The 14,620-nt window shown below is 42.9% G+C and overlaps 1 protein-coding gene across 1 annotated transcript in view; it reads right to left on the bottom strand.

The window, feature by feature from the left end:
* Positions 1 to 14,620, bottom strand: part of RNF121 (ring finger protein 121) — an 81,097-nt gene that overhangs the window by 6,274 nt on the left and 60,203 nt on the right. The window contains exons 4-6 of the mRNA XM_079929077.1: positions 14,350 to 14,504; positions 11,162 to 11,269; positions 8,253 to 8,373 (exon numbers count right to left, since the gene is read on the bottom strand). Of these exons, the coding sequence (XP_079785203.1) occupies positions 8,253 to 8,373; positions 11,162 to 11,269; positions 14,350 to 14,504 (384 nt within the window). The remainder of the gene's footprint in view (positions 1 to 8,252; positions 8,374 to 11,161; positions 11,270 to 14,349; positions 14,505 to 14,620) is intronic.

Genomic DNA, 14,620 nt, shown 5'->3' with positions numbered 1-14,620 from the left:
TTCTTCTTTCCTTCCATCAGAATATATTGGGCACCTACTAAGTACCAGCCACTGGACGGGTCCTTGGGCTAGAATGCTGGAAAAACACAGACCTGGCCTCTGTCCTCATGAAAACTACAGCTAGGGGAGACTGACATTAAATAAATAAGTATTGGGCTTCCGTGGTGGCGCAGTGGTTGAGAGTCCGCCTGCCGATGCATGGGACGCAGGTTCATGCCCCGATCCGGGAGGATCCCACATGCCGCGGAGCGGCTGGGCCCGTGAGCCATGGCCACTGAGCCTGCGCACCCGGGGCCTGTGCTCCGCAACGTGAGAGGCCACAGCAGTGAGAGGCCCGCGTACCGCAAAAAAAAAAAAAACTAAAAAAAAAAAAAACTAAAAATAGAGTTGCCACATGATCCAGCAATCCCACTCCTGGGCATATATCCAGACAAAACTATAATTCGAAAAGATACATGCACCCTTTATGTCCACAGCAGCACTATTTACAACAGCCAAGACATGGAAACAACCTAAATGTCCATCAACCAATGAATGGACAAAGAAGATGTGGTACATATATATACAGTTGAATATTACTCGGCCATCGAAAAGAATGAAATAATGCCACTTGCAGCAACATGGATGGATCCAGAGATTATCATACTAAGCGAAGTAAGTCAAAGAGAAAGACAAACACCATGTGGTATCACTTATATGTGGAATCTAAAATACAATACAAATCAATGTATCTATGAAACCAAAACAGACTCACAGGTATAGACAGCAAACTTGTGGTTGCCAAGGGGTAGGGGGGATAGGGGAAGGAAGGAATGGGAGTTTGGGATTAGCAGAGGCAAAATATTATATAAAGGATGGATAAACAACAAGGATAAACAACAAGGTCCTACGTATAGCACGGGGAACTATATTCAATTTCCTGTGACAAACCATAGTGGAAAAGAATATGAAAAAACTGAGTCATTTTGCTGTACAGAAGAAATTAACACAACATTGTAAGTCAACTATATGTCAAAAAAATTTTTTTTAATTTATATAAAATGAGGACTAATTATTTAAAAGGCTAAAATAAGAATTATTTAAAAGGCATTAAAAGGGCTATCAAAGAACACTGCAATGAAGGGGTTTAACTAAACCTAGGTCATCAAGGGAGTGGCATTTTAGGCTGAGGTAAAGGATAGGTGGGAGTTAGTAAGATGAAGAGAGGCAGAAGTGACAAGAGGAGGCCCTGGAGCAGCAAGGACCTGGTGCGCTTGAGAAACTGAAAGGAACCTAACGCCCTTATGGCTGCATGGAGGATCTTGGACTTGAAATGAGAAATCATCTAAAGGCTTTATTTAAGTACGGAGTAATATGATCAGACTCATATTTTAAAAGAGCACTCTGGGGTTTCCCTGGTGGCGCAGTGGTTGGGGGTCCGCCTGCTGATGCAGGGGACACGGGTTCGTGCCCCGGTCTGGGAAGATCCCACATGCCGCAGAGCGGCTGGGCCCGTGAGCCATGGCCGCTGAGCCTGTGCGTCCGGAGCCTGTGCGTCCGGAGCCTGTGCTCCGCAATGGGAGAGGCCACAACAGTGAGAAGCCCGCGTACCAGAAAAAAAAAAAAAAGAGCACTCTGTCTTCTGTGTGAAAAATGGATTGGAGATGAGGCCAAAATGGATTCAGAGAGACCAGCTAAGAGACAGTTACAATTCTTTAAATGCTGTATGGGGGCCTGTGCTAAGGTGATGTCTTGGGCTAATTTGATGGCAGTAAAAATTGAGAGAAGTGGACTGTTGATACCAGAGGCAGCTGAATAGTAAAGGCCTGGAGTTCAGAAGAGAGTTTTGGATTAGAGATCTGGAAGCCGTGGAAGAAGAAAAGGGAAATACCTAGGCGAAGAGCAAAGAAGATGGTTTAGCCTTGAGCTCGGAGGAACAATAACATTTAAGGGGATGGAAAGTTAGCAGAGGAGACAGAAAATACCAGAGAGACAGAAAGAAAACCAGGACAGTGTAATGTCACAAAATCCAAGGGGGGGGAAAACCTTTTTAAGAAGGAAGCAGTGCTGAGTCAACTGTGCTGATGACTGCTGAGATCAGAATCAATCCACCAGAATGAGTGACACAGAGTCACCGGTGACCTGAGTAAGAGTCACTTCAGAAGAAGGGCATGAGCAGAGGCCAGTTAGAATGGGCCAAGGATAAGTGAAAGGTGATAAAAAAGGAAACAGGAACTTCCTGCAAGTTTAACTGTGAGTGACAGGAAATGGCTCAGTAGCTAGAAGTGACAGTGGGTCAAAAAGAGGACATTTTTGAAAAAGAACACTTAGAACGTTAATGGAAAGAGCCCAGTAGAGGGAGAAGGTGAAGTCATGGGAGAGAAAGGAAGTCAACAGCATATCGGGTCCCTGAGCAGGCAGGAGGTGTGGAATCCAGAGCACAGGTAGGGCTGGCCTCTGATGGGAGAAAGGACACTTATTCCACTGTTACAGGAGGGAAGGAGAAGATGGATGCAAACAGGAGCAGATCTGTAGATACGGTGTCAGGAATTGTGGGGATTCCTGTTTGGTTTCTAGTTGCTCAGGTAAACAGGAGGCGAGGTCATCTGCAGAGAATGAAGGGACAGAAGGAAGGGATGTGAGAGGTTTGAGAGTAGAGAAGGTTTGAAACAGGTTACTCAAAGTGGGAGAGTAAGCTCTTCAGATGAAGAGTCAGATTTCTCCTTTGTAGGACAGGAACACTACCCCCAGCCTCACATGGTACTAGGAAGACACACTGAGAAAACACACAAGACCCCAGCACAGGAGCTCGCATGTAGTAGGTGCTCAGGATGTATAAGTTATAATCCACACCATTGACCATCACAGGAAATGTGTGCCATGAAAGCCTAGTGGGCTCTTCTGGGCCACCCCCTCGACTAGTAAGGAGACTACTGCCCAAGGAGGAAAGCCTCACTCGAGGCCAGAGAGGGCTGGTGGCAGGGCTGACCTGGCTCCCAGTCAGTTCAAGTAGATGATTTCAGAAATACCTGTTGAAAAACTGAATAAAATACCCATTTCCAGAATTATAGTGGAGGAGATTCCATATCACAGAGTGTCTAAGATGGCCTCAGACAATAGATGGCGTTAAGAGAGAACTGGCAATTACTCATGGTTGATGATCTGTCTTATGTCTTGCTTTGTGTGTTGAGTATGATGAAGATACAAAGACAAATTCTATAAGGACCCTGTGCTCCAGGTGATTACAGACATAAAATACATGGTCGTACAGCACAGCAGGACTGTATAGTAGGTACTTAATAAATGGCAGCTATCATCATCGCTGTCATCATCATCATCATCATCATGATGTGAGTGTTTGCCATGGGCCAGGCTACTCTGCAAAGTGCTTGACATTCACCCATTTGTTCCTTACCACAATTCTATAAGGCTGACAATATTATTACAGCTAAGAAAACAAGATCAGAGAGGTAAAGCAACTTGCTCAAGCGTATACAGATAATTAAAAGTGGAGGAGAATTTGAAATCAGATCTGTCTGATTCTAACCTCCTGGCTCTTTCTACTACTTCAAGTCAGATGAATGAGCAGATAGTCCTGTCCTCACATTATCTGGGGCTGCTGAGGATCCAGGAAGCAGTAAATCTGGGGCACAGCAATTTGCTCAGGAGATAGAAAATGTGAGGCAGGACACCTGGCCCAATGCAGCACAAACAATGTGTTACTACCCTGCCTGCCCAATCACTCTCGCAGAGGAGGAAGCCCCAGAAATAAGCTTATTTCACAATCCCTCACTCCCCCACTCCCCCACCTCCACCCCACCCCAACATGATTTTTGGGTGTGAATGGAAACTAGACTGTCTGGCTGTCACAAGCTTATGACCTCACAGTAACCAGCTGGAGAACACAGACACCATCCATGATTCCCTTGAATCGACCTGACTCAAAACAGTTACAAATTTCTCCAAGTGAGGCAAAACAAAGAGCTATTCTACTCTAAAAAGAGTAGTGCAGAATGGTGTAAAAGGAATTGAGAATGCTTGTTAATACAATTATAAAACATCATGGTCTTATTTCTAGGAATTGTGAAATTAATTAATTACAGATCTTTTTAGGTCAAACTACTCCCAGAGGTAGACCAAGAGATGAATCAGACCTAGTTCCTGACCTGGTAACAGCTCCAAAATCAACTTTGACTCTCTGGGATAGAAGCTGTGATCACAGAACATACAAAAGACTACGAAAAATAACCAGGACTGAAAATGTGGTATATACATACAATGGAATATTACTTAGCCTTAAAAAGGAAGGAAATTCTGACACATGACACATAGGTAAACCCTGAAGACATTATGCTAAGCGAAATAAGCCAGTCACAAAAGACAAATACTGTATATGAGTCCACTTATATGAGGCACCTAGAGTGGTCAAATTCATAAAGACAGAAAGTAGAATGATTGTTGCCAGGGGCTAGGGAGAGTGGGGATTGGGGAATTATTGTTTAATGGGTATGAAGCTTCAGTTTTGCAAAATGAAGAGTTCTATGGATGGATCATGGTGACAGTTGAAGAACAATGTAAATGTATTAATGCTACTGAACTGTACACTTTAAAATGGTTAAGATGGTATGTTATGTGTATTTTACCACAATTAAAAAAAACAAACAACTAGGGCTGCTACTGAAAGTGGGCAGTGGTGCTAGTAAGGGCTACACTCAGTCACACTCTGTACATTGTAGATGGTTGATAAATAACTGTTGCTTGAATAAATAATGAGTTGGCCAATGAATGCGTGGAAAGCTGGAGTCTCCTGGCTTCCTCAAACTGCCCTCCCCAAAGCACTGATCAGATTTTGGCTTCAAGGCCAGCAATATTCTTTAAATTCAGGTTGTTGTGGCTCAGGGGCCCAGGTGTTCCTGAGCAGACCAAGGCCCACTTGACCAAAGACATGGGCAGAAATAACAGAGTCTTGGATTTCTCAGCGTTGGAAAGCACTCCAAGGTGGTGCAATCTATCCCTTTATCCCATGTTGGAGTCTCTTCTCCCATATTCCTGCCTGGTCTAATCTCTTGGCATCCTGAGCCCTAGCAGAAGGCCTGTCACTAAGTCTCAGCAATATTTGCTAAGAGTATTGGAAAACAACAAATGCGTTAACTCCTGGTGACTCACCTAGTACTATCACAAGCTATCCTAGTCTTCCTATGAACCCCCAAGAAAGGAACCTGGAGAAACAGCAAACTGCTTGTCTATAGTCAGGATCAGCAAGGTCACATTCTGTTGGATAGTTTTCAGAATGACTCCTCTGAAAGAGACATTTGGATAGAGTGGCTCCTCTGAAAAGGAAAGCCATTCTCAATGTCAATTACCTAGGGAAGAGGTAGATCCTCATGTAAGATACCCTGTGGTATAGGGGAAGGGCAGCATCATTTTTGTCAGGAACACAGGCTTTAGGTCTAGGCATCTGGAGGACTGTATTGTCCAGATGTGGATTCTAAGTGGTGGGTGTTAAGATGACACCCAGTATACAGAGGTAGGCTGAGAGTTAGATGAGGCAGGGTCTGAAAACCCTGGAAAGCAGGCAGCCTGATAACTCAGATCAACCTCATTCAAATACTCACAGTTTATTTTCCTGTTATTCATCCTCAACCTTTAATAAAGTCCGACGTGACTGTTTGATTCTGTGCTAAGAGGTACAGGGAGGTATGTGGGTTTATCCTTGGGACAGACTGTTATTGTGGAGTGGTGGGGGTATCTAGTGAGATCCCATAAAAGGAAGGAGAGTATGAGGGGTCAGGAGCTAGTGTTTGAGGCACTCTCCACCCTAACGAGAAATTCTCCCACCAGGTCTCTTGGTGAAGCTGGAATTTATCATTATTAGGGAATTATCTTATGAGGGATTATCACTTATAATCACTGCAGCACCCAATAATTCTTCCCAAGAGCACGGAAAGTGGCCCAGCTCAAACTGCATCTTAGGGAGGCCAATTTAATAATTCTATCTCCCAGAGCAGAAGCTAACTTGTGGATCAATTCTGAGCTCAGAAAAGGGATTCTGTAGATTGGTTATTAGGGACCCCCACCTGAGGGAATAAAGGCTATGCTTAAACTGGCAGCTGATAATAACCTTGAGATAAAGTTGGTAACAACCTGGGAAAATCAGAGAATTGGTCCTGTAAAAACAGAATGAGAAGAAAAAGAAATCACTAGAGGGATTCTCTGAAAAGCTGGCTGTGCCACAGAAGCAGTCTCAGTGAACAGCTGTTGTTGAAAGTGAAGTTAGTAATTAGACAATCTCTGCTGTTGAAAGCAAAGTTACTAATTAGACAATCTAGGGTCTGGAAATCTCTTCGGGGAGTGAACTGGTTAAAGGAAGAGCTGAAGTCTACACAAATAGATGAGACAGTGAAATGTTGCTAAAACATAAGACAGCTGTTCAGAAAAGAATCTAACAGGCTGTCTATAAAGTGACCCAATACACTGTTTTCAATTTGATCCATTACAGGAAAAATAAAAATAGTCCCAGGATACTGAGAAACAAAGTCCTAGACCTAAAACTGTACTTGATTAATGTTACCCAAGAATAATAGCTGAGTCTCCTGCTTAACGTGAATTGCCCTAAGCCTACCAGCCCGTGGCATGAATGAGATCACAGTAGCAGTGACATACAAATTTGCACAGCCAATAGGCCCCCACCTGCAAAACTGCCTCAGACTCAGCAAGAGTTCCTGAGGTGCCTCATATGAAGTCAGTGCCAAGCTTTCATGTACTTCTCAACTGGTCTCCACTGATATCTGCTGCCTAAAAGCTAGGACTGGTATCTGGATGCTCCAAGAGAACCTGCTTCCCTGACATTCTCCTAGGGTTTCTCTCCAACCTGCCAAACCTCTTGCTACCTCAGAAGTAGCAAGAACTTCTGAATGCCTTTCAGTCCCCACTCATCAGACAGAACCACACTTATTTCAGCACAGAACTGGAGAAATGTCTATTAAACTTGGAAATATTCCTTCTTATGGCTGGGTCTAATCGGATGATACTCAGATGGGAAGCACTTCTGTGTTGTTCACACAATTACAAAAAAGAATGTATTACTTTTACAAACAGCAAAACAACAGACATTTTGAAAAAAAAGATATAAGGATATTGAGTTGGGTTTCTTACACTGGCTGTTACTTTACCTATATTTTAAGCTTGAAGAATCTCTGCATGGTCTCCACTTGGTCCTCTTGCAGCATTTCCTATCTCAGTGAAGGATCCAAGGAGTTGCTTGAGTTAGAAATGTCAGCTTTGATACCTACCTTTCTTTCCTTCGTGTTTTTTCCTTCAGTCTCCAGAACCAATCTATATCCAAGTCCTGTCAACCTTACCTCCAGAATATCTCTCCAATAGTCCGTTTCTCTCACTTTTCACCATCTCTACCCTAATCCAAGCTACCTTCATCTTGCCCAGACTACTGCAATTGTCTCTTAAAGACTAAGTGGGTCACTCTGGTCTGTGGACCCCTCTCCAATCTGCTCTCTACCCAAGCAGCCAGAATGATCTTTTCAAAGTGCAAATCTGATGATGTCATTTTCTATCTTAGCCCCCTAGTATTTTTAGTATAAAAATCACAATCTTTCATTTGGCCTCTACGGCTTTTTCTAGCCTAGCCTTTGATTATTCCTCCATACACTTCCACTATAATTCAGCCCTACAACCACATGAGCCTAGTTCCTTAAAATGCTCACCCTTTCTCCCACTACAGGCCTCTTACACATGCTATTTCCTCTACCTGGTATACATTTCACTTTTCACTTCATCTGGTTAACTCTACTCATTGTTCAGGTCAGCTCAATAGTTACATCTTCAGGGAAGCCATCTTTGAGCCCCAAGACTAGGTCAAATGACATGACTATATTTGTTCATAGTATCATGAACCTCCCCTTCATAATATTTATTAAAGTTATAATTTTAATAATATATCATAAAGTATCATATATAATTTGTGTTTTTATTACTTTAATACCCATCTCTGTCACTAGACAGAGGCATTAAATAAGTATCTGTTGAGTGACTGTTAACTTCCTGTGGGGTAAAGTGATTCTTATAATAGCTTAGAGTTAAAAATTCCAGGGTACATCTGAGATCGGTTTTCCAAATTTTAAGGAAGGAACCTCCATACATACCACTCACATCCTGAAGGATTTTGTATGGCTTCTCTCTTCCATCAAACAAGTGATGCTATCCTGAACTCTTTGGAGGTGGCAGGAGGCAGTATTAAAGAGTCCAAGTGAACTCACCCCTATGGTAGATGCCATGTAGTCTGCACACATTTCTGCAAAGTCCCGCTCAAGAACACCATAGTAGAGGCCATAGAAGAGGAGAGAAATGCCAAAGTCCATGGCATCTTCTGGTTTGATCCTGTAAGGGAAGCAGCATGGCCTGTAAGGCCTGTCCTGAGATGCAACTGCTTTGGATTACTACTCTGGGACACAAATGGCAGCGTCTAAAGCTGGAAGCTTTAATAGCTGGAGCAAGTGTTGGCAAACTAAAACCAAATCCAGCCTGTTGCCTGTCTGTATATGACCTGTGGGCACCACCTGAACAGCCTAGGACTGGGAGCTGTGAAGACCAAGCCAGGGTATCCCTTTCTGCTCACTTCCCCACTGTTTCCAGTGCCTGCCTCCTCTGACTGATGACCATGCTTGCAGCTCCCTAGTTGGCACCTATATGTTGGGGACTCCACTACTGGCAACTGCTACACACTAAGCAGTGGAATTTTCAGTCCGGAAGTTAGCAACTCACTATTGAATTGCCTCACCTCCAGCCAGTTGCCCAAGTTGAAATAGCTGAGCCCTCCAAAAGGAGGGAAGGGCACAGCAGGATCTGGGTGTCACTGGAGCAGAGAGTGAAAATGATCCCAGGGGTCACCCACCTCCATCAGGCCCCTCCTTCTAAGAATGTTTCATATGATAGCAAGTGGGCACAAAGTATGTCCACCATCTGAGACAGGCCACCCAGGCAAACAGGGTGGAGCAAGGGAGGAGTTTTCTCTCGTTATATAAGTACCTATATACCATCCTAGAGTTTGCCTTTTGTCCCACAAAGCCTAAAATATTTATTATTTGGCCCTTTATAAAGAAGTTTGCCAACCACATCTTTAGAAAACAAAGATAAAGTTAGTAAATATACACATACCAGTTACCATAAAATTTTAACTTGCATCTATACATATTCTGTATCATGTCATCAAAGTTAAATTTTGGTCCAAGTCTCCTTACTAAGGACAATAGGCCTATAATATTAGGAAGTTTGTTTTAGTAATTCCAGGGACCAACAGTTTGCAAACTTGAGTCTTTAAATGTTTATTATAGAAAACTACCTTTGTTAAAACATTTGTACCAAGAACTGTACGTGTTCACTTAAAGTTGTAAATTACATTTAGCTTAGAAAATTGAATTTGCCCACCAATCTTACAACATTTAACGTACTAACTAGACGTCATGATCTTACACCAATTAACCTGATTAGTAGCATAAAAATGGTCAAGATTCTCAATTATGTTTTCCTCCTTATACAGTTTATCAAAGTAAAAAAGAAACCGTAATTCTAGAATAAATACCTTTAAAACATAATAGAGAATCTTGGTTTTTACTTTTTTTAACCATCCAGGTTAGGAAGATATCTGGAAGTACCTTGGTTTTCTTTGATGACATGTGTTGACTCTACACTGATAAATTCCTGTAAATATTTGTGGAACCTGTTTATTCTTTCAGCCTGTACTACCCCTGGAAGAAAGAATTCCATGGGTGTCCTCTCATTATATAAAGTAGGACTTATTCCTTTCAGTTTCAGAGATTCCTGCCTACAGTATACCTGGTTTGGGGAAGAGGTCAGTGGTCATGAATTGAAATTTGAATCCTAAATCTCTAGCTTCAATGCATTGTCCCAATCCACAGCCTACAGCTGTAGAAACCACATTCCTACCCTTTTCTGCCCTGCTTACTCACTGTACCCTCCAGTCCCAGAGTCCAGGATTACTTGGCTTCTGCCTTAACTGGGGGTAGAGGAAACCTGTATGCTGATACAGACCTTTTGGAAAGCTTATGACAATATGAAGCAACAGCCAGAATTCCACTCCTGGTCATGTACCCTTAGGAAGCAACTCTGCAATGTTATCTGTGACAGCGCTGCACTGAAAAAACAACCTACGTGACCAACAATGGAGCAGGACTTAAAAGTCCACAGGTTAACTCTGTTTCCTGAGAAATCTCTTAAAGGTGGAATGTCAGCTGTGTCACAAAGTAGCAATGCTTATAATATTAAACCTGACCTGCGATTAGAACACTGCATCTGGACCGGGAGAGTTTTAAACCTGATGTGTTCCTTGGAGAAGTAGGTCTTCTGGGCCTGGCTGGCTGCCACACTCATCTGTGTGGTCTCACTCTCTCATATCTCAGCCCTGGGACTATTGTGAGGACTCCTGCAGACGCTGCCCTGCTATTTCCTGTCTTGTATCTTTCTAGGTGGATCTGTTGCCAGGTGTGGCTAGCTGTGTCCCATGAGTTCAACTGTCTAGTCCAGGGTCGGCAAACTTTTTCTGTAAAGGTCCAGATTGTAAGTATTTTAGGTTTTGTGGCCCATATAGTCTCTGCCATGATTATCCAACTCTGCTGTTTTACTGCAAAAACAGCCATAGACAATGTGTAAACAAATCAATATGAGTGTTCCAGTAAAATATTTTTATTTTATAAAAACAGAAGGTAGGCCAACTTGGCCCACAGGATGTAGTTTGCCAACTCCTACTCTCCTTGAACATAAGACCACTCAGGTAGAGTGGATGTTACAGTAAACAATACACACATGGAAAAGGAAAATGGTTCTGTTGGGGTGATGGAGTTATGAGTAACTGGCTATAATCATTATTATGCTTACTTTTGTTATTATACTTTCCCACTAAAATATAAATTCTTGGAAAGTACAACCAATGATTTGAGACTCTAACTCTGTATTATTCAGACATTCCTTTCTCTTTGCCAGCACAAATCATGGAAGGCCCACCCATCCTCCCATCCTCTAAAGCCAAGTCTCCTATCCTAGGTGCCATGTTCCCCTTGTTCATACTCAGGACCTGTCCCAGGAACAAAGGTACATCTCACCAGTCCCTCCTCCCCAGACACTAGCAAAAACAAAAGCAAAGGGTACTCACTTGAATAACAAGTTAAGACCAAAGAGGGTAAACATGACAGCCATGTAGCCAATGATGCCAGTGGCATAGCTGATTTTATAGATCAGCAGGAACCACTTATAAACCAACCTGGAGAAAGGAGAAAAAATTAGTAAAGCTGACACAGAAAGACTGGCCTAAGAGCCTCTGGACCACCAGAATCCCTTACTCTCACATCAATGGGGACATCAGGTTCTTTGCTTAGGACTTTTATTGAGCAAGGCTGGTCACTCCCTCAATTGCAGAAACACCTCCACATACCAGGGAGCTAGTGCTTTGTATTTTCCTGGTCTCAGACCAAGGGAAGAAAAGAGAAGTTTAACCTCAAACAAAGAAAGTACACAGCTGACCTCAGATAAGTATGTCATCTCAAATTCAGGTTAGTTGGATGAGGAAGTGAAAATTAGTAACTACAGCTGTGCTCAGAAGGAAACAGGCATTCTTATCAGGAAAGAGGATTCAAGGGAAGATGAATAAAAGGTAGAATTAGCTACAGGCTTTTGTAACTGGGCATGGTTAATGTAAATACTGCTTCACTCCTACCCACAGGCTAATAACAAAATGAAATATATCTAATGAGTTTGCTTCTGAATTTATTTTTTTTCCTGAAGGAGAGGGGATAAGGAAGGAGGCACTCAACGAATACCCTTGAATTGGATGTGTGTGCGTGATGGGGGCGGGGTGCAGTAGAATGGGACTGTGCGATTCTCCTGAAGGAGGAGCCATGCTCCCTAGGATCCAATGAAAAGCAGTGTGGAATCTGGTTGATTGACTGCAACTAGGATCAGAGAGGAAGGATGGTTCCCAGAATGTACCAGAGCCTTTTAAATGTTATGGAGGTAGGTCCCTGATATCAGGAGCCACTGTTCTACCTGTGAGGAGAGCTAAGGAGTAATTTAGCAATCTGCCTGGCTCCTGAGAGCTGAGTAGGTTACTGCCAACCCTGCTGGGCCTCAGGGAGAATGCTCAAGGTCCCTGCCTGGGCCTCCCTGCTGTGGCTAAACAAGGGGCGATGGCTTCTCAGGCTGGCGGAGGGACCCGAACACCTTGCAGTGTCTGCCCTCAAAGACCACAGAGAGCTCCATTATCCAGGGTTTGTACTGATCAGATGGGACTGAGACACAGTGGAAAGGATGTGGCATTTTAGGTGGAACCTGGATTAAGTGAGGTTTAGTAGCTGGGTAACCCCAGATAAGTCATATCAACCTGAGACAAGTTTACTTATTTCTAAAACAGGAACCCCCTGCCACCTTTCTCACTGGATTGTACATAGTGTATATAATTTCCTGGTGTAAATAATACATACCCAATAAATGCTGCATGAATAAATGTGGGTGTTTATGAAAGTACTTTGAAATTGTAAAGCACTATCGAATGCTAGTTGTTACTGTTATCAAAAACCTCCCATGTTATAGACACATTTTCAGTCATTTTAGCTAGATGTTGAAAATGTTACTCGATGACTCTTAACATGCTTTATTATACTTTTTCTTCATATTACCCTAATGAGGTAGCAATTATTATCAGAGGTAGCAATTATTATCACATTTTTAGGGATAAAGAATTCAAGGCTGAGAAACGTGCAGTCATAGGGGTCATATAATTAACAACTGGCAGGGCTAGGGTTTCCAATTCATATCCATCTGGCTCCAGAGTCTGTAATATTCTATACTGGCTTTTAATGTAAACTACCACAGCCAGAGAGGGGCTTCTAGATCACTGACCTCACCTTGCAGATAAATTTTACTTTGTAGAATGAAACTCAGAAAGCCAAAGAAAGGCTTGTAGTAAAGTGGAACATAAGAGGCATGGGAAAAAGAGCAAGTTGCAACTTGGAAAACTTTGGATCAGATAGTCACAACTCTTGAGGCTAGCTGGTTCTTCTCTTAGGCTCTCCTGAACCTGTACACACGTGTCTCACAGTACTTACCAACTGCACTAAAACAGCTGCTTTCTTGTCCATTTCCTCCATTAAACCAAGTACTCCTTGAGGACAGGGACCATGTCTTTTCCAGCTCTGTATCCCCAGTGCTCAGCACAGGGCCTGACACATAGCAGGTGCTTGTTGAATGAATGAATGAATAAATGAGAAAATCTCTTTTTTTTTCTGTCAAGTATAGATATTAAATGACCTCACAAGCTGGTTGGGAGGATCAAATGAGAAATGCATTTGGAAATACAAAGAATTATACAGGGGACTTCCCTGGTGGCGCAGTGGTTAAGCATCTGCCTGCTAATGCAGGGGACATGCGTTTCAGCCCTGGTCCGGGAAGATCCCACATGCCGCTGAGCAACTAAGCCCGCCCGCCACAACTACTGAGTGTGCGCTCTAGAGCCCATGCACCACAACTACTGAAGCCTGCATGCCTAGAGCCCATGCTCCGCAACAAGAGAAGCCACCGCAATGAGAAGCCCGTGCACCGCAACAAAGAGTAGCCCCCACTCGCCGCAACTAGAGAAAGCCCGCGCGTGGCAGCTAAGACACAATGTAGCCAAAAATAAATAAATTAATTAATTAATTAATTAATTAAAAAAGAAAAAAGATGTATACAGGCAGGGGCTGCTTTGTGACCAAAGAAGGAAGTATTGTTTGCTGGAAAATTGTAAATTTGCTGAGATTCATTCATTCAATAAAAATTCAGACAATAGGCTACTATGTGCCAGACCCCGTGGTAGGGCCTGGATATACAGTGACAAACAAAATGGATGTGGTTCCTGATCTCATAGTTAGTTTAGTGGGGGAGACAGACACTCAAAATAATATTTAGTTATAAACTACAATAAGTTTTATGAAGGAAAACTACAGGGCACTAGGAGAGAATGTGACAGAAAATCTAATTTAGAGATCAGAGAAGAGGTTACAGAAGAAAATGACAGTTATAATGAAACCACAATGACCAGGATTTGCTTACTTATTTTGTTAGCTTTTAATATAAACAGACCTTGATGTAAACTGTAAGGTAAGCTATAGGGAAAGACTTGGAGGTTTTTATTCTGTGAATGGGGCAGGAGGTCTCCCAATCAGCTCGTTTTGGTGGGGCTTTGTGCCAAGTAATCTTGGCAGACAAAAACTGCAATTTTTTCAGTCTAACCCACTTGTCTCCCGTGCATCCCAACCCGTTAGTTCAGGAAGCCTAGCTCCTTCCCACTACCCACTCCTAAATTCTCACCTTGGGGTTGTCTGTACTAGTGGTTTTCGGGTGGCTCGGAAGGTGACAAAGGCTGTGACGGCAGAGAACAAGATCCAGATCACTAGGAACCTCCACCAGTGCAGCTTCACTGTGAAATAGAGGGGAACAACCCACATCTGAAAGAGGGTCACCATCTGAAACACAAACACAAGCACTTCAGCTCTAGCCAGCTCCCTCTGCAGCTCTATCTGAAAATCCAGAGCGCATCTTGTGTGTTCCATTTTAGCCTGATCCTCTCCTACATTTCCAA

This window comes from Stenella coeruleoalba (genome assembly GCF_951394435.1).
Source record: "Stenella coeruleoalba genome assembly, chromosome: 8".
Taxonomy (NCBI): Eukaryota; Metazoa; Chordata; class Mammalia; order Artiodactyla; family Delphinidae; genus Stenella; species Stenella coeruleoalba.
Note: the sequence above shows the minus strand (reverse complement) of the source record. Positions and strands in the feature narration are given on the sequence as shown.